At 41.2% G+C, this 23,119-nt stretch overlaps 1 protein-coding gene across 1 annotated transcript in view; it reads left to right on the forward strand.

Moving 5' to 3' along the window:
- Positions 1-23,119, forward strand: part of ALG13 (ALG13 UDP-N-acetylglucosaminyltransferase subunit) — a 154,175-nt gene that overhangs the window by 74,929 nt on the left and 56,127 nt on the right. The window contains 6 exon segments of the mRNA XM_083160737.1: positions 618-718; positions 721-851; positions 6,876-6,989; positions 20,227-20,383; positions 21,522-21,648; positions 22,276-22,379. Of these exon segments, the coding sequence (XP_083016863.1) occupies positions 618-718; positions 721-851; positions 6,876-6,989; positions 20,227-20,383; positions 21,522-21,648; positions 22,276-22,379 (734 nt within the window).

Here is a 23,119-nt window from a genome sequence, read left to right on the forward strand (position 1 = left end):
CATTGCAAGTATTATCCTCATATGTGTTTATGTTGGTACTTCATACATGGAGCCAGATTCATCTAAGCTTCAAAAGTTATAAAATGGATAGTGACAAAAAGCCAGCCAATCAGCTCCTTGCCTGCCATGTCACAGACTGTGTTTGAAAAATGTCAGGCAGGAGCTAATTCGCTGGCTGTTTATCACTCTCCATTTTATCACTTTTGAAGCTTAGAGAATCTGGCCCATTATCGATTCTAGTCTTCCCAAGTAAATGGTCAAAAGATGCAAGATACAGCCTGATACTACTGATTCTAACCCAAATATGCAAAAATACTAAACCCTAACTATATCCACTTTCTGTAGTTCTGTGAGATCTTGGGAATAAAAAAACCTAGTGATGTATTGCTTGTACTGGCTGGCAATGGGCCTGATTCTGGTTCACTTGAAATTTTTAATGTTCATTCAAGTCTGTTATAAGGGGGAACCGTTCTTGTCCCAGCGGTGAGAATAGAGCCTACAGTGTGCATCTTCTAATCAAACAATTGTTTTATCATTGTATTACTGATCCTTTAAAGCAATGGGAATACCAGGGCCAAAAATGTAATCTGTTCTGTCTTCTTTTTTTCTCTACTTAGAGCTTGACCTCAAATCAAGGAAGAGACTGTACAAGAAAGTACGTGGAAAGGAGGTTTGTATGACTGATTTAGAGCGAAGGGGTGGCCAGACTGCCACTCCGACTGCATCAGTATAAAGCGTCTTAGCTTTTCTCTAATTCACTCTTTACAGAATCCAGCAAATATAGCATCTTATGAAAACTTTCGGCCTCCCCAATCTCCACATCGCCAGAGCCGAGGCTTTGGTATTCCAAAGTATGTATTGCTGAATTGTTGCTTAGCTCTTTTTTGTATTATTATTTTAAAGCAGTATGTTACATGGTCACAAATTTGTGGACACCAATCGCTACTAGTTCCTTTTCAGAGTAAATGTGATCATTTGTATAGAAGTTCTACTCTGACAAAGGGGATTATTCTAGTTCACTCGCAAAGGCAAATTCAGATGGACAAAACCCTATGCACTGCAGGTGGGCCTGATGTAATGTGCAGAGAGAATTACATTGTGTGTATGTCAAACTGATTATATATTGCAGTGTAAAAAAAAGCAGCCAGTATTTACCCTGCACAGAAACAAAATATCTCACCCAAATCTAACTCTCTACACATGTTACATCTGCCCCACCTGCAGTGCACATGGTTATGTCCAACTGAGAGTGATTGTGCCTTTGCGAATGAACCAGAATAACACCCAAAATGTAAACGCACAATTACACAATAACTCCAGAAGGCACTATTAATTTTGACACTGAGTAAGAATCACCATGATGCTGCACAAACACCACATCTTTCTATGCAATATCACAACCATACATTCCATGTGCTACCTACAGTATGTAATATAAAAACATAAATAATTACCATTCATTAGACCAGTGGTTCTAAACCTCGGTCCTCAGGGACCCCCAACAGTGCATGTTTTGTAGGTCTCACAAAATCACAGGTGAAATAATTAGCTCCACCTGTGATCTTTTAAAATGTGCCAGTGAGTAATTAGTGCACCTGTGTATCTGTGAGGTGACCTGGAAAACATGCACCGTTGGAGGTCCCTGCGGACCGAGGTTGAGAACCACTGCATTAGACTATTTGGTCAAGAGGTTTTGCTATGTGTTTGAATATACAGTGTAATTACTGGGGCTTGAGTATAGAAATGCACATGTATTAATATTTTAATGGGCAAATCATTAACTGCTCATTAACCAGAAATATACAAAGGACTTTTTGCGGTGCTCAAAATAAATCTAACGGTCATGAACATAGTAGGGATAGACATATGCAGCCGAAGTATCTCATTATTTATTAAATTCAAATTGGGCTTTTACGTTTTGAAACATTATACCACATAGATGCATGTCTTGCACTTCTACATTTATGCTGATCCTCCGTACTGATTTGTGATCTTATACCTACAGTATATTTCTTTGCACCATATAGTGTGAATACGGTCATGTGTACTCTTTCCTCTGTTCTACTTTTTTCCTAATTTTTGCGTCTTTGCCCACATTTATTGTACTAGGTTCATAGGATTAGCTTTGTTTTGTTGTAAAGGAATTAGAATAAAGTTACAGATTCAGCATAAAGATACAGGTCACTGTTTTTTGCATTTTTACACAGATTGCTTACGTGTTCTTCAGCTTTACATCTTCATTAGATGAGCGGGTACTTTGCAATTGAAGTTTAATGTTTTTGTATAGCTAAGACTCAGGCAATTTGAGATTAAAACACGGGCATTGTGGCAAAAACAGAGCCCAACACTCACCATAATAAATAATTGGGTGATCTATGCATTTAAGCTTGCAGCCCTTTTATAGAGACCTTAATATGGAGAAAAAGAAAAAGTTTGTCATATGTTGGTGCACCATTTATAAACAGGAGACATAAAATATACCTTTTAATATTTATACGTTTAAAATCTGCGAAATATGACAAACAACATATAACATGAAAACAAGTGTGAATTTAAAAAGCTTGTGCGGGTTCTACGATCAGCTACCTGTTTTATAATATAAGTTTAACACAACTCAAATAATCCCTCTTGGTAATATCAAATCTGGGGGAGAGACGTGTCTTAATTGGATATTTTGTGTGGACTGTATTCAGAGTCCTGCAGATCAAAAATTACTCCTTTATTGAGCCTCAATGCGTGGGATTATATGAGTAATAATATCTGGTTACTCACGTATATAACCGTTCATTATAGTGTGGAGATACTCATAGGTATATATGGAGTAGGTTACTGCAGGACCTCATACGACACATGTAGCATGTATTATACAGATGAGTTACAAAGTGGCCATATGCCTAACTGATGTAACTATAATATTCGGCATACATGTGGGCATAATGAGAGATACAGCGTTGCTAACTCTGTGCCGCCGCTGCCGCTACCCACAGACTCTCCCTGTTCAGGGACGAGCTCTTGTGATGCAGGCTAGCGTGCACCAGCCGTTACACCCAGTGCCGCTGGTATTAAACACAACGGTTAACTCGAGTTGTAGGCGGTATAGCTAATAAATACATTAGAGTCCTGAAAAGGACTAGAAATACAGTCACACAGTGTCTAGGTTATGCTGAGAGAATGTCCGCACGGCTAGGTCAGCCGGCGTACGCTTCGCAGGTCTTCTTCAGGGCAACCCGTGTAGTTGCCCGGGACAGGTTTATATGGCTAAGCTATTTTTGAATTGGCCAATGGAGGTCCTCTTATTTTTCGTTAGTACCGCCCATGTTTCAATTGTCTGTGGATTTCTATGGTGATATACTTTCTTCATAACGCAAGTGTCACAAGTAAATTTAATCTTATATGTCAGTATAGGCATCTTGTGGATACTGGTTTACGTAGCTATTTACCGGCGATAATTGATAAATTATTCCCATATTTTAATGTAATTCCTGTGGGGTCTGCTACCTCAGATCAACCAGACTGTGTTATTGCTGTAGTAATTAGAGTTTATCAGTTCACCGTATATGTCGGTTGGCTCACTTAGATCACACTTAATTCATTAATATTGAGATAGTAGCGGGCCATCCAGATATTATTCTATACATCTTTATGTAACATCTATTTCTCAGATCTTACGGTCTGTGTTAATTATGTGGGAATTGATCGGGGATCTGACAAGTAACAAACGCAAATCTGACACATAACAAACGCACTAACATCACTTTTACACTATGATGGGAAGCCAATGAACCGATGTCAGAGAGGACACGGTCGCCCATCACACGCTTTATGCATATCCCTAACACTTGTTCACCTTATTTTGTTTTTGTTTTGTTTCACTCTATCATACCATGTTTTGGTTAATAGATATGTTTAAATTGAGGTCAATTTTATCTCCACTATCGCTCTTATTACCCTAAACGAATAGACAACTAACCACTTATCTTTAAAGTTATTATCTTTTCCAAACAGATACTGCACCCATGTCACCCTCACTCTACACATAGCACCAACATCACAGAGCAATCACCTACCCGGCCCCAACGACACTAATTTAGTTATCACTTATACCTTGTAGTCATTTACAAACTTTTAATCAACATGAATCAGTGCCGACACCACCAACAATCTCATCCAATACAATCACGGGACATACAACATCAGCTCAATTGAGCTCAGATAAGCCATTTATGCACTTACAATTCTGGAGGTTGCGATAAGAGATGATTCTAAATCAAGAAATTACGTACTAACTAAGCCACCCATACCAACACACTCGGGGATCTGACAAGTGTCAATTCCCACATAATTAACACAGACCGTAAGATCTGAGAAATAGAATAATATCTGGATGGCCCGCTACTATCTCAATATTAATGAATTAAGTGTGATCTAAGTGAGCCAACCGACATATACGGTGAACTGATAAACTCTAATTACTACAGCAATAACACAGTCTGGTTGATCTGAGGTAGCAGACCCCACAGGAATTACATTAAAATATGGGAATAATTTATCAATTATCCCCGGTAAATAGCTACGTAAACCAGTATCCACAAGATGCCTATACTGACATATAAGATTAAAATTACTTGTGACTCTTGCGTTATGAAGAAAGTATATCACCATAGAAATCCACAGACAATTGAAACATGGGCGGTACTAACGAAAAATAAGAGGACCTCCATTGGCCAATTCAAAAATAGCTTGGCCATATAAACCTGTCCCGGGCAACTACACGGGTTGCCCTGAAGAAGACCTGCGAAGCGTATGCCGGCTGACCTAGCCGTGCGGACGTTCTCTCAGCATAACCTAGACACTGTGTGACTGTATTTCTAGTCCTTTTCAGGACTCTAATGTATTTATTAGCTATACCGCCTACAACCCGAGTTAACCGCTGTGTTTAATACCAGCGGCACTGGGTGTAACGGCTGGTGCACGCTAGCCTGCATCACAAGAGCTCGTCCCTGAACAGGGAGAGTCTGTGGGTAGCGGTAGCGGCGGCACAGAGTTAGCAACGCTGTATCTCTCATTATGCCCACATGTATGCCGAATATTATAGTTACATCAGTTAGGCATATGGCCACTTTGTAACTCATCTGTAGAATACATGCTACATGTGTCGTATGAGGTCCTGCAGTAACCTACTCCATATATACCTATGAGTATCTCCACACTATAATGAACGGTTATATACGTGAGTAACCAGATATTATTACTCATATAATCCCACGGATTGAGGCTCAATAAAGGAGTAATTTTTTTATCTGCAGGACTCTGAATACAGTCCACACCAAATATCCAATTAAGACACGTCTCTCCCCCAGATTTGATATTACCAAGAGGGATTATTTGAGTCGTGTTAAACTTATATTATAAGACAGGTAGCTGATCGTAGAACCCGCACAAGCTTTTTAAATTCACACTTGTTTTCACCTGTGTTTGTTATATGTTGTTTGTCATATTTCGCAGATTTTAAACGTATAAATATTAAAAGGTATATTTTATTTTTTATGTCTCCTGTTTATAAATGGTGCACCAACATATGACAAACTTTTTCTTTTTCTCCAAAAAAGTTTTTCTTTTTCTTAAAGTCTCTACTCCTTTTGTCCGTGGTAGCACACCCCTAAAATTTAAATATATACAGTTGTATTCAATAAATAAGATAGAGGGGGCCCAACTCAGCTAAAATCATTAATACCCAACTTCTAGTCTTGTGCAATAGATCACCCGCGCCTGACCCACTTTTATAGAGACCCAATGTTTCTGCAAGTCATTTTCTATCACTCAGAATTCTAAACCTAGTTACTGCTGTAACATCAGAATTACTGTAAACTTAAGATATGCTAGCTGGTTTTAGAGCCTACCTGCAAAGTGACTTAAAGGCCCCCCATACATAACTGCGATTTGGGCCAATTTCACTCATTCCCGACAGAACCTGCATGCACCTCCGACCTCGGACCTTCCTCCCGATGGCGGGCCGGGCTGCGAACGGGTCGCATGTGAGCCATCAAATGTGAAAGGACCACATGTGATGTATCAAATGCAAACCTGTTCCCTGGGAAGGTCCCGGGCGGCTTTCGGGGTATATGCTGGCCGTACAGTGCTTCGAAAGATCACAGTAGTGTATGGCCATCTTAAGGCTTAAGGCTGATGCAGCGGCCGTTACATGGAATATAGACATGCCACATATTTTTCTCAGCAGAAGCTACTTGTGCGTCCCATTTCATTTTGCAATTAAGATAAATTTTAACAAATAGTTACTAAAAAGACACCCAGTGCTACAGTTACACCGAGCCCATGTGTTCTATATAAGGTGACTTTTATAGCCTGGAGGACAGATGCGTGTGGACATATCTGTATTTGTTCCTATACAAATTACCATGGAGACAGTAGTTTTTTGTTATGTAACTGTTAATTAGGCATATTAGACATAAAGATAAAAAATATATTTATCTGGAAATAGCCCCTTTATTTTTATCAAGTATATTTTAATTGAAGTGAATGAGTGCTTTGTTAGGAAAACTATTAGTGGGTATTCCCTTTAGCAGCCAAAAAAACATGATCAACAAAAATGGGTTTCTTTTTACTCTACACCTCTTGCAAGGGATGACAATCAGAAGACCGACAGTGGGATCCAAACCCACCTGTAATGTCTCCTAAATATGTACACTCGTTGAAAGATCTGGCAGAACACATTTTTGGGATTAATGTCCATTCAAATAGCAAAAAACATTTTTGGGATTAATGTCCATTCAAATAGCAGTCTACTGTATTAAATGTGGTTGATATTCATTTAATATTGCAATGCTAGAACTCATATATTATTTACTTTATCAAAGGTCTTCACCTCGTTATATTAACAGACATGCAATTATAAGTCCAGAAATATCTTTTTACAACAGTCCTGGGAAGAGGTGTTACCAGAACTTTGACAACTATTCCTATAGAACTAGGTAAGCCTATTTGTGCAAATAGTATAAGAATAACATTTCTGTTTCAGTGAAGTGATTTACTTCATGGGTGTCGGTATTGCTCCTCTTACTACTGTATACTATAAATGCTGTTTAGTTGATAGAGTTCCAAAATCTGTGTGGGTGTAAAATTTAAACTGCAAAATCTCCATAGAGGCTGTCCTCTAGAACCACTCTGATAAGCTTAAAGTGGAAGTTCAACAAAATGAAAAAAATACTGACAAGTCCTTGGCGCAGATATTTTGTTCCCCTCTTATCGTTTCTTATTGGTTGGACCCAAGAAAGAAAGAAAAGATAGAACCGCAATAGTGTGATACAGTATAGACTTTTACAGTATATATTGTGTTCAAAATCTCATATTAGTCAAGACTCGTACCCTTAGCTTTAGTCTACTTTTCAGGGTAGACTATACTCTCTTTCTGAGGGAGCGGTAATGTCACCACCAGGTCTTGTGAAACTCCAATCCTCGTTATCCCATGTAAAAAAATAAAAGAGCTGGTATGGTGAAGTACCGCTTTTTATTCACAGGATATTTACAATAAAAACAATGACAAGATAGGTAACAGCTGACTCTCACCGAGTGATGTGGTCTACACAAAGAAAGTAGACATAAAAGCAGATGTTGATCACAACAAACAGGCGTCCCTGGAAGCTGGTCACCCGGCTCGGTCAGTCAGTCACCTTCTCCTCTGCACCACCAACGCGCTTCGAAACCACAAGGGTTTCTTTTTCAAGGTATGCAGGGGAAAGGTGCTTGGACCCTTATTTATGCCTCTATTAGGGAGGACCTAATGCCAGACACAGATCATCCTATCCAGCTAATCCCAGATTCCCCAAGGTAATGTATCTCCCTAATAGTTCCATATTTTACTTATTTCTACATGCACATTATTCTGATTGCGGCAAAATTCTCCCGCGACCATACTTCCGGGTTCCGGTGTTCATCCGGAACCGGATGTGATGTATGCGGCTCATAAAATCCTCATTGCGGCAAACCTCAGCCGCGACTTCCGCTTTCCGGTATTTCCAGAGCCAGATATAATATGAGCAATTCTTTATTATTGTCCATGGGTACAGCTCCGGCGTCCTGCCGGATATGACATCAGCGGTCCACCTTACGCTCTGTTTGCGTGTCAGTGTTTCTTTCTTTCAACTTCCTGGTTCCATCTTTCACTTGGTCCCGGAAGTTGTCCTCTGAAATTTGCACCGTATTCTATTTGCAATCTATGTAACCCATAGACTTCCGCATTCCATATTTTGACCAATGGAGCTTTATATAAAGTGTCTTGTGCATACGAAATAATCCTCCATATTATTCAAAAAGTGCTTCAAAAAGTGCATTTTGGGGAAATAAATAAGGATACAATTAATGACTTACATTAAAAGCATACAAGAATTCACTACATTAAAATTCAGGCAAAAAACAAGCTAAAATAAATCACATAAACCATTTTAGCTCAAAGTCTTTATTAAGACCATTTGGAGCCAAGGTTTGATGATTAAAAATCAGCATCATTTCACTTCTTGCTAGGGATGCAGAAGCATCACCCCCTCTGCTGTTACATTGAATTTTCTTTAAAACCTAAAAATTCTTTATAAAATCAGGATTACATTGATGTTTTAGTTTGAAGTGCATAGAAAGTGCATGTATCTCAAGACCCTTCCTGATATTTCTGATATGTTCAGAAACCCTAACTTTAAAAGACCTGCTGGTTCTTCCAATGTAAAATAAATTGCATTGGCACTCTATCCCATAAATAACGTTGGTCGAGTGACAGGTCAGAAACTCCTTAATTATATGTTTCTTCTCATTAATCAGTAGTTTGGTGATTTTGGGTCCGAAGTTGTTCACAATTTTGCAGCCCATGCATGATCCACATCTATAAAACCCCTTAGATATAACTGTGGATTTTTTAGGGGAAGTTGGACAAAGGCTTTTCACTAATTTTGATTTAAGATTGGGGGCCCTCCTGAAGATGCAAACTGCATTCTCAGGGATTTCTGAACCAATAACGGGATCCTTCTTTAATAAATTCCAATGTTTCTGAATTATTCTCTTTACCTCACGATGTTGAGCAGAATAACCCGTCGTGAATGCCCGTTTAAACTTCCCATTCTGGCTTGTTTTGTTATTTGTTTGTACAAGTAAACTTTCTTGTTCCAAACCTTGTATTTGAAGTAAAGCATTATTGACTTTTTCTGGGTTATATCCGCTTTTTAAAAAACGTTCTTTCATTTCCCCAGCTTGTTCTTGAAATACAGAGTTATCAGTACAGTTTCTCTTCAGCCGTCTAAACTGACCTATAGGTATGGAATCCAGCCACCTATCTTGGTGGCAGCTGTTCCTATTAATATACGCCTGGGAGTCCGTTGGTTTTATGTAATTTTTTGTTTTGATTACATTATTCTCCACATATATTAACCCCTTCACGACATTTGACGTATATATACGTCATGGCCGGGAAGTACTTCCCGACACATGACGTATATATACGTCATGACTTTAAACTGTCACTGCGTCTAGAGACGCAGTGACAGAGGGACGATGTCTGCTGTCCCTGAAAGCAGACATGTCCCTGCATGCCCAGGGGGGGCTGCGATGCCGCCCCCCCGTCGGTGATCGCTGTGATTGGCTGTTCAGTGTGAACAGCCATTCACAGCGTTTTCCTGTGTTACCAGCGAATCAGACGCTCGGTAACACAGGTGTCAATCACCGCCGGGCGTCAGGGGGCATGAGGGGGTCATCGGTGACGATGACACCTCACCCCACCCTCACCCCACCTGCCCCCAAGGCTGTGATTGGTCCGTGGGACCCACGGACCAATCACAGCCAAGGCGCGACATTTAAACTAACGGTGACTGCGCTGCAGACGCCATTCCGGTCTGGAATAGCGTGCAGAGCGGTCACCGTGCCTATCTGCCGTGATACTGACCTGATCCTTGCTAATACTTACCTGATCCTTGCAAATACCTTACCTGATTACCTGATCACTGCTTGTAGCGTGCTGGACGCTTCCTGGATCTGACTTCTTGGGACTTCCTGCTGCTGCTGCAGTGTGATAGAGAGATAGAGAGAGATAGAGAGATAGTGACAGAGAGAGCTATATTTTGTGTCTGCTACCCCCCCTTTTTGGGGGTGCAGGTTTTTTTTATATATAAATAACTGTCAGTGCTGCTGCTGCAGTGTCATAGAGTGAGAGATAGTGAGAGATAGTGAGAGATAGTGAGAGATAGTGAGAGATAGTGAGAGATAGTGAGAGATAGTGAGAGATAGTGAGAGATAGTGAGAGATAGTGAGAGATAGTGAGAGATAGTGAGAGCTAGTGAGATTTGTGTCTGCTACCCCCCCTTTTTGGGGGTGCAGGTTTTTTTTTTATATATATAACTGTCAGTGCTGCTGCTGCAGTGTCATAGAGTGATAGATAGTGATAGATAGTGATAGATAGTGAGAGATAGAGAGATAGAGAGAGATAGTGACAGAGAGTGATAGAGAGTGTATATTTTGTGTCTGCTACCCCCCCTTTTTGGGGGTGCAGGTTTTTTTTTATACATATAACTGTCAGTGCTGCTGCTGCAGTGTCCTAGAGTGATAGATAGTGATAGAGAGAGATAGAGAGAGATAGAGAGAGATAGAGAGAGATAGAGAGAGATAGAGAGAGATAGAGAGAGATAGAGAGAGAGAGAGAGAGTATATTTTGTGTCTGCTACCCCCGCCTTTTGTGCTGATCACTATATCTGAGGTGATCAGCAACTTTTTGGGGGCGCAGAGGTTTTTTTTTTTTATATATATACCTGTCAGTTGCTGCCAGTTGCACTGTCAGTTGCACCAAAGGTTGTGCACCTGCTGCCCCTCACTGGTAATCAGTGTCGCATCACTGATCACCTTTTTTTTTTTTGTGGGTGCTGTGTGGTCTTTTTTTTATTTTTTTTTTACACACACTGATTTTGTGGGTGTCCTGTGGCCACTGTGCGCTGATCAGTGACGTACATCACTGATCAGCTTTTTCGGCACAGGGTTGATCTATTTTTTATTTTTTTTTGATCAAATTCCTGTTGCCTTTGAGCGCTGTTCAGTGACGGACGTTACTGACCAACATCTGTGCTCAATTTTTGGCGCAGGACCTTTTTTTTGTTTTTTTAACCCCTTCAATTTTTTTTTTTTAACCCCTTCAATTTTTTTTTTGTTTTTTAACCCCTTCAATTTTTTTTTTTTAGTATAAAGTATTTTTTTTTTCTGCACTACATACACACTACACACTACATACCCCCCGGGTTGAAATAAAGTTTGTACCCCCCCCTACACTATACACGTGTTGAAACATTTCACTACCAGTAACACAAAAATAAAAATGGCATCCCAAATGTCATCCCAAATGTCATCCCAAATGTCATCCCAGTCATCCAGAAGAATGTATTCAGTGGAGGAGGCGTATGCCATGCTTGCCTCTGACTCTGACACAGCCAGTGAGGCAAGCGGGGAATTTGAAGGATTCGTCTTAAGCTCCTCTTCCTCCTCTGGTGATGAGGGACCCCCTCAAAGACGCCCCCGTAGAGCAGCTGAGACCCCCCCCCCCCAATAATTGATCTCGTATGGACCCCACTACCAGACAATTTTGAGCCCCAGGTTCCTGAGTTTTTGGCCATGCCAGGAATCCAATTTGATTCCACAGGTCTCAGAGAAATTGACTTTTTCAAATTATTTTTCTCTGATGATTTTATAAATTTAATGGTGGACCAAACTAATTTATATGCCCAGCAGTTTATTGCTCAAAACCCCACGTCATCATTTGCTAGGTGGACCCCTGTAGATGCAGTAGAGATGATGACGTTTTGGGGTCTGGTGTTTCATATGGGCATAGTAAAAAAGCCAGAAATTAGGCAATATTGGAGTACAGATGTTCTGTACAGCACCCCACTTTACCGTATGGCCATGACCCGGACTCGTTTTGAGTTAATCCTTAAATTTTTGCATTACAACGATAATGCACAGTGCCCACCCAGAGATGATCCCACCTTTGACCGGCTATTCAAAGTCAGGCCGGTCATTGATCATTTCAGTGCCAAATTTGCAGAGCTATACATCCCTGATAAATGTATTAGTATCGACGAGTCCCTTATACATTTTAAAGGAAGGGTTAAATTCCGCCAGTACCTTCCCAGTAAGAGGGCAAGGTATGGCATAAAAATGTATAAGCTGTGTGAAAGCACCACAGGGTACACCCACAAGTTTAGGGTATATGAAGGGAAGGATTCAAGAATTGAACCGCCAGAATGCCCCCCCTCCCTCGTAGGTGTTAGTGGAAAAATTGTCTGGGATTTAATGCACCCCTTCCTGGATAAGGGTTATCACCTCTATGTGGATAACTTTTACACTAGCATCCCCCTGTTTAAGGCCCTTGGTTCAAGAGGTACAGCAGCTTGCGGTACTGTGCGCAAGAACCAAAGAGGCCTCCCCAAAACGCACATTGCCCAAGTACTAAGAAGGGGTGAAAGCAGGGGAATATGCACCGAAAATATGTTGTTGGTCAAATATAAGGACAAGAGGGATGTCCTTATACTGACAACAATTCATGGAGACAGTACCACCTCCATCCCTGTACGAGGTACCAGTACCCACACCTCAAAACCAAATTGTATCCTAGATTACAATAAGTACATGGGCGGAGTGGATCTTTCAGATCAGGTACTGAAGCCGTACAGTGCCCTGCGGAAAACAAATATCTGGTACAAGAAGCTGGCCGTGTATATCATCCAGATGGCACTGTATAACGCTTACGTGCTATTCCGTTCTACCGGCCAGAGGGGGACATTTATGCACTTTCAAGAGGAAGTCATAAAGGGCCTAATATTTGGGAACCAGCAGGCAGAGGGCCCCAGTACTTCTAGTACTGGCCCCCGTATTGTACCAGGGCAGCATTTTCCCAACGAAATCCCCTCCACTGCAAGAAAGGGCAGGACACAAAAAAGGTGCAAAGTTTGCTATAAAAAGGGAATAAGAAAGGAAACTATTTTCCACTGTGAAACTTGCCCCGACAAACCCGGCCTATGTATAAAGGAGTGTTTCAAAATATACCACACATCTATGGATTATTAGGTTCATCATTTCACCGTGCTTCGGGGGTCTTGCTAATGCCACATAGCACCCACCATTCATTCCACCAGAATCTGAGCTGCAAAATCCAAAAATCACTCCTTCCCTTCTGAGTCCTGCCATGCACCCAACTGGTATTTTTTGGTCACATTTGAGGCATTGCCATACTCTGGAGAAATGGGGGCACAGATTTTGGGGTGCTTTGTCTCCTTCACTCCTTGTGAAAATGAAAAATTTTGAGCCAGAACTGCATTTTTGTGTTAAAAAATGTAATTTTTCATTTTCACTGCCCAGTTGTATCAAAATTGGTGAAACCCCTGGGGGTTTGAAATGTACACTATACCCCTAGATGAATTCCCTGAGGGGTGTAGTTTGCAAAATGGGGTCACTTGTGGGGGGGTTCCACTGTATTGGTAATGCAACATAGCACCCACCATTCATTCCACCAAAATCTGTGCTCCAAAATCCAAAAATCACTCCTTCCCTTCTGAGTCCTGCCATGCACCCAACTGGTATTTTTTGGTCACATGTGAGGCATTGCCGTACTCTGGAGAAATGGGGGCACAGATTTTGGGGTGCTTTGTCTCCTTCATTCCTTGTGAAAATGAAAAATTTTGAGCCAGAACTGCATTTTTGTGTAAAAAAATGTAATTTTTCATTTTCACTGCCCAGTTGTATCAAAATTGGTGAAACCCCTGGGGGTTTGAAATGTACACTATACCCCTAGATGAATTCCCTGAGGGGTGTAGTTTGCAAAATGGGGTCACTTGTGGGGGGGTTCCACTGTATTGGTAATGCAACATAGCACCCACCATTCATTCCACCAAAATCTGTGCTCCAAAATCCAAAAATCACTCCTTCCCTTCTGAGTCCTGCCATGCACCCAACTGGTATTTTTTGGTCACATGTGAGGCATTGCCGTACTCTGGAGAAATGGGGGCACAGATTTTGGGGTGCTTTGTCTCCTTCATTCCTTGTGAAAATGAAAAATTTTGAGCCAGAACTGCATTTTTGTGTTAAAAAATGTAATTTTTCATTTTCACAGGCCAGTTGTACCAAAATTGGTGAAACCCCTGGGGGTTTGAAATGTACACTATACCCCTAGATGAATTCCCTGAGGGGTGTAGTTTGCAAAATGGGGTGACTTGTGGGGGGGTTCCACTGTATTGGTGCTTTGGGAGTCTTGCTAATGCAACATAGCACCCACCATTCATTCCACCAAAATCTGTGCTGCAAAATCCAAAAATCACTCCTTCCCTTCTGAGTCCTGCCATGCGCCCAACTGGTATTTTTTGGTCACATGTGAGGCATTGCCGTACTCGGGAGAAATTGGGGCACAGACTTTGGGGTGCTTTGTCTCCTTCATTCCTTGTGAAAATGAAAAATTTTGAGCCAGAAGTGCATGTTTGTGTAAAAAAATGTAATTTTTCATTTTCACAGCCCAGTTGTACCACAATTGGTGAAACCCCTGGGGGTTTGAAATGTACACTATACCCCTAGATGAATTCCCTGAGGGGTGTACTTTGCAAAATGGGGTGACTTGTGGGGGGGTTCCACTGTATTGGTGCTTTGGGAGTCTTGCTAATGCAACATAGCACCCACCATTCATTCCACCAAAATCTGTGCTGCAAAATCCAAAAATCACTCCTTCCCTTCTGAGTCCTGCCATGCGCCCAACTGGTATTTTTTGGTCACATGTGAGGCATTGCCGTACTCGGGAGAAATTGGGGCACAGACTTTGGGGTGCTTTGTCTCCTTCATTCCTTGTGAAAATGAAAAATTTTGAGCCAGAAGTGCATGTTTGTGTAAAAAAATGTAATTTTTCATTTTCACAGCCCAGTTGCACCACAATTGGTGAAACCCCTGGGGGTTTGAAATGTACACTATACCCCTAGATGAATTCCCTGAGGGGTGTACTTTGCAAAATGGGGTGACTTGTGGGGGGGTTCCACTGTATTGGTGCTTTGGGAGTCTTGCTAATGCAACATAGCACCCACCATTCATTCCACCAAAATCTGTGCTGCAAAATCCAAAAATCACTCCTTCCCTTCTGAGTCCTGCCATGCGCCCAACTGGTATTTTTTGGTCACATGTGAGGCATTGCCGTACTCGGGAGAAATTGGGGCACAGACTTTGGGGTGCTTTGTCTCCTTCATTCCTTGTGAAAATGAAAAATTTTGAGCCAGAAGTGCATGTTTGTGTAAAAAAATGTAATTTTTCATTTTCACAGCCCAGTTGTACCACAATTGGTGAAACCCCTGGGGGTTTGAAATGTACACTATACCCCTAGATGAATTCCCTGAGGGGTGTACTTTGCAAAATGGGGTGACTTGTGGGGGGGTTCCACTGTATTGGTGCTTTGGGAGTCTTGCTAATGCAACATAGCACCCACCATTCATTCCACCAAAATCTGTGCTGCAAAATCCAAAAATCACTCCTTCCCTTCTGAGTCCTGCCATGCGCCCAACTGGTATTTTTTGGTCACATGTGAGGCATTGCCGTACTCGGGAGAAATTGGGGCACAGACTTTGGGGTGCTTTGTCTCCTTCATTCCTTGTGAAAATGAAAAATTTTGAGCCAGAAGTGCATGTTTGTGTAAAAAAATGTAATTTTTCATTTTCACAGCCCAGTTGCACCACAATTGGTGAAACCCCTGGGGGTTTGAAATGTACACTATACCCCTAGATGAATTCCCTGAGGGGTGTACTTTGCAAAATGGGGTGACTTGTGGGGGGGTTCCACTGTATTGGTGCTTTGGGAGTCTTGCTAATGCAACATAGCACCCACCATTCATTCCACCAAAATCTGTGCTGCAAAATCCAAAAATCACTCCTTCCCTTCAGAGTCCTGCCATGCGCCCAACTGGTATTTTGTTGGTCACATGTGAGGCATTGCCGTACTCGGGAGAAATTGGGGCACAGACTTTGGGGTGCTTTGTCTCCTTCATTCCTTGTGAAAATGAAAAATCTTGAGCCAGAAGTGCATGTTTGTGTAAAAAAATGTAATTTTTCATTTTCACAGCCCAGTTGTACCACAATTGGTGAAACCCCTGGGGGTTTGAAATGTACACTATACCCCTAGATGAATTCCCTGAGGGGTGTAGTTTGCAAAATGGGGTCACTTGTGGGGGGGTTCCTAAATTTTAGCATCTTATAGTGCCTAGAAACCTACATGGTGCCTAAAAAAAATCTCATAAAAAGGAGGCTCCAAAATCAAGTAGGTGCTCCTTCTATTATGAAGCCTGTGGTTTGGTCAACGTGCACACTAGGGCCACATATAGGATATTTTTGAAAACAAAAGAATTGGGGGAATCAATTTTTAGTCACATTTCTCTAGTAAAATCTACTGTATTCATTAGAAAAATGTATTAAAATTGAAACTCTGCAAAAAAAAAGAAATTTTGAAATTTCACCTACACTTTGTTTTAATTCCTGTGAAACACCTAAAGGGTTAACAAACTTCCAAAATGCTGTTTTGAATACTGTGAGGGGTGCAGTTTTTGAAATGGCATCATTTATGGGGGTGTCTCACATACAAGTCCCTCAAAGTCACATCAGAACTGAACTGGTCCCTAAAAAAAATCAGTGTTTGAAATTTTCTTGAAAATTTGAGAATTTGCTATTCATATTGTAAGCCTCCTAGTGTCCAAAAAAATTAAAAGGAAGTTGAAATAATGATGGAAACATAAAGTAGACATATGGTCTATGTTATTAACTATTTTGAGTGGTATGATTATTTGTCTCACAAGCAGAAAATTTAACATTTTGCAAATTGCTAAATTTTCCATTTTTTCACGATATTTTGGTATTTTTCACAAAAAAACACAGACTGTATCGACCCAAATTTACCACTAACTTGAAGTACAATGTGTCACGAGAAAACAATCTCAAAATCACTGGGACAAGTAAAAGCAAAAAAAAGTTATCACCACTTAAGTGAGACATGTCAGATTTGAAAAAAATGAAGGGGTTAAAATGTCAAGAAAGCTTACTTGTTCTTGGCTTATCTCAAAAGTTAGCTTAATACCTTTTTCATTCTCATTCAAGTATTGACAAAATAAATCCAAGCCTTCCCTATCTCCTCTCCACACAAAGAGGATGTCATCAATGTACCTCCGCCAGGACACCAGGTTTGCCCCGTATGGGTGGTGGGACCAGATGGTTTCGGTCTCCCACTCACCCATAAAGATGTTAGCATAAATTGGGGCAAACCTGGTGCCCATGGCGGTCCCCCTTTTCTAAACATTAAATTCCTCCTTAAAAACAAAATAATTATTTTGTAAAATGAATTCTATGCCTTCAGCAAGAAAATTTTGGAGTTTTTGACTAATTTCTGAGGTGGACATGGTCTTTTTTACTGCTTGAACACCTTGTACGTGGCTTATAATTGTATATCATGAGGCCACGTCCGCCGTTACAAGAAAGAAGTTATCTTCCCATTCTAAAGTTTTTATAAAATGGAGAACATCAGTAGTGTCCTTTTAAATGGGAACGATTTTGTACTACCATTGGTTGTAGGTGCACATCGATAAACATTGAAAGATTGGACGTAATTGAGTCCACCCCGAAGATGATTGGTCTTCCAGGGGGATGCACAGGGTCCTTATGCACCTTAGGAAGAATATAGATTGTAGGGATGATTGGGCAATCTCTATTAAGAAACTTCATCTCTTCTTCTGTGATTACTCCTAATTTATTATATTTTGCAGTAAGGTTTTTGAATAAAATGAGCATTTTTTTGGGTGGGGTCACCTCGTATTTTCTTGTAGGTTTCTATGTCGGAGAGTTGTTTGTGTATCTCCCCTTCATAGTCCCTCTTATCCATAAGGACTATGCCCCCACCTTTATCGGTGGGCTTAATAATAAGGTTTTTGTCAGCAACCAGAGATTCCAACCCCTTCCTTTCTTTGAAGGTTAGGTTGTGTTGAACCTTTTTACTGCTGAGTTTCCTTACATCCTCCATTACGAGACTATTGAAAGTATCAAGAAAACACCCTTTTAAATGAGATGGATTAAAAGTGGATTTTTGTTTAAAACTTGGGGCATTAGTCAAATTCCTCATCTGTCTCTTTATCATGAAATTTTTTTTTTTAAAGTTAACTTTCTCAAGAATTTTTGGACATCAATGAAAACCTCAAATGGATTGATAGAATTGGAAGGGCAAAATTTCAACCCTTTCTCCAAGAGTGTTCTTTCCTCTTGCAAGAGTAAATGTTCACTCAAATTGAAGATTTTAATTGTCCCTTTCTCCTCAGGGTTCGGGGTAATTTGTGTCTCAGATCTTTCTTCTCTTCCTAATTTTGTTTATTTTCTTCTTTCCTCCCCTCTTTCCCCGAATGGTCCTTTTTATCTTATTACATTTCTTTGATGTCGCCTCTCTAAAAATGATGCTGATAATTGGATCTATTCTTCGGGGAATAATTATTTTCCAAGTGGGTGAACCTGTTAGAGACGGGAATTCTATAGTTAGTTTCGTTTTCTGTCCTATAGACTCTATGGTTTTGGGGTTCTATTCTCTGTCTCCAATTTTGTCTTTCTTCCCTTTCTTGATAATTTACCCCAGGGGTTTGGTATCCTCTATCTATGGCCCTGTTCCGGATATTTTTAGGGGTTCTAATGTCTCCCTGTTTGGGTCTAAAGGATCCATAGGGCCTTTTATATTTTGGCTTAGTAGCCGGAGTTTTTATGTGTTTTCCCTTCAATTTTAATGGGTTTGTCTCTTTATTAGGGATCTCATTTGGAGGTTCCTTAGGGTCTTCTAGATCCCTCTGGAGTTTCTTTAACTTCCTATTAATGAGGGGACCCTCAATTTTCTCAATTTTTCACAGATTCTCTCTTCCTTTTCTTTATATTCTTTCTGTTCTTTAAATGGGGAGGAAAGTTTTTTTAAGTTCTTTTATTTCATCTTCCACTATATTTAGCTCACTTTTCTGTTCTTGAATGATAAGTTGCATTAAATCACTAGAGCATTTCAACAATATATCCTCACATTTTAGTTTGAAATGTTCGTTTGATGATTTGAAGCTGGCTATTTTATTCACTCTCAAGTCTTTAGGAACAATTTTAAGGGCATGATATTTTTCTAGCGTGGCTATTTCCCAAAAGTCTATACTGCATCACACTATTGCGGTTCTATCTTTTCTTTCTTTTTTGGGTCCAACCAATAAGAAACGATAAGAGGGGACCAAAATATCTGCGCCAAGGACTTGTCAGTATTTTTTTGGTATACGTTTTCTATGTGCGTTTGGTGTTACATACAATTGATTTGAGTCCAAAGGCAGCAGAAGCGCAGGGACCTGCCCATTATTCCAATTTTTAAAATGAAAAAAAATGTTCATTCGTATTAATGAGGGAGTTAATAATTGAGCAAAGATTGGTTATACTGGTTGGTTTTGGTTTTTTTCTAGCATTATATACTAGAAAATTGGTGTCCAAATTCTGTTCTCAAGGAACCTTAACAGTCCATATTTTTAAGATATCATGCTTGATCACTGGTGGCTTTACCAGTACCTCAGATTTGATTTACCAAACTGTTCTTAAGCATGGATACCTTTGTTTAAAAATAAGAGACTTCTAAATATTAGAGCTCGGAGGCATCACTGGGTCTGGAGACTGATGTGCACATTATAGCCCCCTGCAAATGCCTCAGATGTGCATCCAAAAACGGTCCTGAGCTGTCTTAAAGGGGGGTGTCCTCTTGGGAAGATCCCCATTTCCTTCAACCCAGGTGCTTTGCCTTACTGAAAGGGGGTATGACTTCGCTGGAAGTCCCTGATTGCTTCAATTCAAGGGCATGGTTAACACTGACAGGAAGTGAGCGTTGCATTTGAATGTCACACTGCAGCAGCCATCTCCTTTTCACTGCAGAGGAGCCAGCTTTTTGGAGTCGCCATCTCTGAAGGAGACAACCAGGTGTATTCCGCACCCACATAGTAATGCCAGTGATAGAGCTGGGACCTTCCGCCACAGGTGAAGGGCATTACAGGTTAAATTTATACAACATCAATGTCTACCTTTTTAAGACTTTTTCTTGTGGAATTCTAGTTTAACATCTGGATAAGGGAAATCATGGACACAAATGTGAATAGAGTTCCCTGTGATCGTAATATGGTCTCCCTGATTTATACAGGTCATATACACGGAGCCGAAGGCAGATGCCATGTGTGAATAAGGAGTGCCAGTTCAGATTTGTCCCCGACAGAGATGAGGAGCAGCGAGGCATGGATGACACTATAACTTACTATGAGATTGATGAAGGCGAGGAAGCAGCCTTTCCAAGTTTGGCTGTGTGTATCTGCTCAGAACTTCACTTTATTTCTGACTAATAATACAATGTTTTTCACTACTTTATAATTACTTGGTCAATTTTTATTACTTTTTTTTAAAAATAAACGGTACTCTTTACTTAGAAGGGCGCCCATCTCGGCCATCTCGGGCATTGAATGCACTAAAAAATCAGGTGCGATGCGACAGACGAGATGCCCGAGATTTCCCATAGGGAACAATGTTAAATGTCTCAATTGACCCGATTTTCCTGTTCAATGCCTCAATTGACCCAATTTTTCCATAGGAAACAATGTTAAATGGGCCACAGAGGCCAAATAGGCACCCTGAAGTGAATAATGGGCACCCGAATTGTTAACGCCACCCCACGATCAACGTCAACCCGAAGCGTGGAGAGCGCAGCGAGCCCGCGAGGGGCGGCGGTACGCGTCCTACGACCTTTTCATACTCCCACTATCCACGTCGGCGTGGAGTTGAGAATAGAAAGTGTGGCGAGCGCAGCGAGCCACCGAGCCCGAAGTGTAGCGAGCCCCGCGAGGGGACGCGGATACCTTCACAGGTATCCGCGTCCCCTCGCGGGCTTCACAGCTGTCCGCGTACCCTCGCGGGGCTCGCCACGCTTCGGGCTCGGTGGCTCGCTGCGCTCGCCACACTTTCTATTCTCAACTCCACGCCGACGTGGATAGTGGGGGTATGAAAAGGTCGTAGGACGCGTACCGCCGCCCCTCGCGGGCTCGCAGCGCTCGCCACGCATCGGGTTGACGTTGATCGTGGGGTGGCGTTAACAATTCGGGTGGCCATTATACACTTCAGGGTGCCTATTTGGCCTCTGTGGCCCATTTAACATTGTTTCCTATGGAAAAATCGGGTCAATTGAGGCATTGAACAGGAAAATTGGGTCAATTGAGACATTTAACATTGTTCCCTATGGGAAATCTCGGGCATCTCGTCGGTTGATCGCACCCGATTTTTTAGTGCATTCAATGCCCGAGATTTTTTACTAACGATGCCCACGATCAAAATCGTGGGCGCCCTTCTAAGTAAAGAGTACCAAATAAACAGTTTAGTAAAGCAAAATCATAACTGTGTTGTAGCAGTTGTTAATGGAGCTTTTACCAGTAAAACATGTCTACTTTTCAGAATCAGGGTAGCCCAATCGTTCCTGCTACAGGTTTTTGGGTAGCAAGGAGCAATCCCAGCCCTATTGGCCCAGGCAAGCAACATATGAATTCATCAGAGGATGAGATTGAAGAGCCCAGTGATAACGGTACATTCTCTGCAATATGTAATTGATTGTTCCAAAGTCCTTCATATAGTGGCCGGGTGCTATAATACATCATGTAATATGTTTATGTCCAATTCCAAATATTGATGATAATAACCTCTAAGTGACACTACTAGTTTACAGCTTTTAAAAAGTACGGTCACCATTCTATGATGAATGCAATTTACTGTACTTTAAATGTTAGACTTTCAAGTACTGCTGTTAAATGTTGGCTTGGGGTGTCTGGATATATTGTACGCATGTGTGTGTATATAGTGTGTGTATAGGCATGTATAAATATATTTTCTCTAGCTCTATATATCTAGATCTATATATCTCTCCTTAATGAGCTGCACTCAATTCTTCACACAGAAGTGGAAACATTACTAAGTCCCTGGTGAGAGCACCTTTTATTGAAATTATATATAATTATAAGTCCGACCTCCTGGCACTCTTCAAACGTTTCACACGTGATTGACTGCTCAGATGCCCTCCCGCAGCTGTTAAGCTCACATACACCTCCTTAATGAGCGCCACTCAAGAGACTTCCTGGAGCGGTGGAAACTCTCATTCCGGTAACTGGACATTCTGCCAGACATCAGCCACTTCCTTCTCCTGCCCCATTACTAGATGACGAAACTGGAGAGGAAGACCATAGGGGTGATGATGACACTGATGCAGATGGTGAAGAGCCCATCTTGCAGGATCCAGAGAATACAATACAGTCAGACACGGTAGATGTACCAGCCCTTGTAGACTCTATACACCTAATACTGTTTTCACATTCTGATGAACCTGGGCCAGTAGCAAAACAACGGGATGTGTTCAAAAAACAAAAAGATATTAAAACACCGTTCCCGCATTCAGACAATTTATTGTAAATTTGTACTGATCAATGGGAAAATTTGGGAAATAAATCCTCCATCTCAAAGAGGATTCTATCCAGATATCCATTACCACTTGAAGATTGTAAACTGTGGGAGTCTCCTCCCCCAGTTGATTCTCGTCTAGTCAGGCCGTCCGTCCTTTCCCGATGGATAGACGCTTGGAACGCTCCCTTAAGGCTATTTTTACAGTACCGGGAGTAGGCCAAAGACCAACAGTGGCTGCAACATGGGCAGCAAGGGCTATTTTTCCGTGGCTTCAGGTTATCGAGGTATGAGCTGCCCCTCGATGCATCACAAGATGCAAAGCTGTATCTCATATCAAGCAAGCAACAATATATATCATGGAAGCAATGTCACGCAGGTTCTCTAGCCGCAATTTCTGTTTTGGCACGTTGTATTCTTTGGCTATGAACTTGGCTGACGTAGAGTCTAAAAAGACACTGGAAATGTTACCTTTTAAAGGTGACGTATTGTTTGGAGAAGAACTAAATAAAATTGGCACTTCTCTGGCGGCAGCAAAAACAGCTTGCCTCCCTTCTTTTCTCACGCAAAGGCCTAAAACGAATACCTTTTCATCCCCAAGGTAA

The sequence above is a fragment of the Crinia signifera genome, chromosome 9 (genome assembly GCF_055691185.1).
Source record: "Crinia signifera chromosome 9, ASM5569118v1, whole genome shotgun sequence".
Lineage (NCBI taxonomy): Eukaryota > Metazoa > Chordata > Amphibia > Anura > Myobatrachidae > Crinia > Crinia signifera.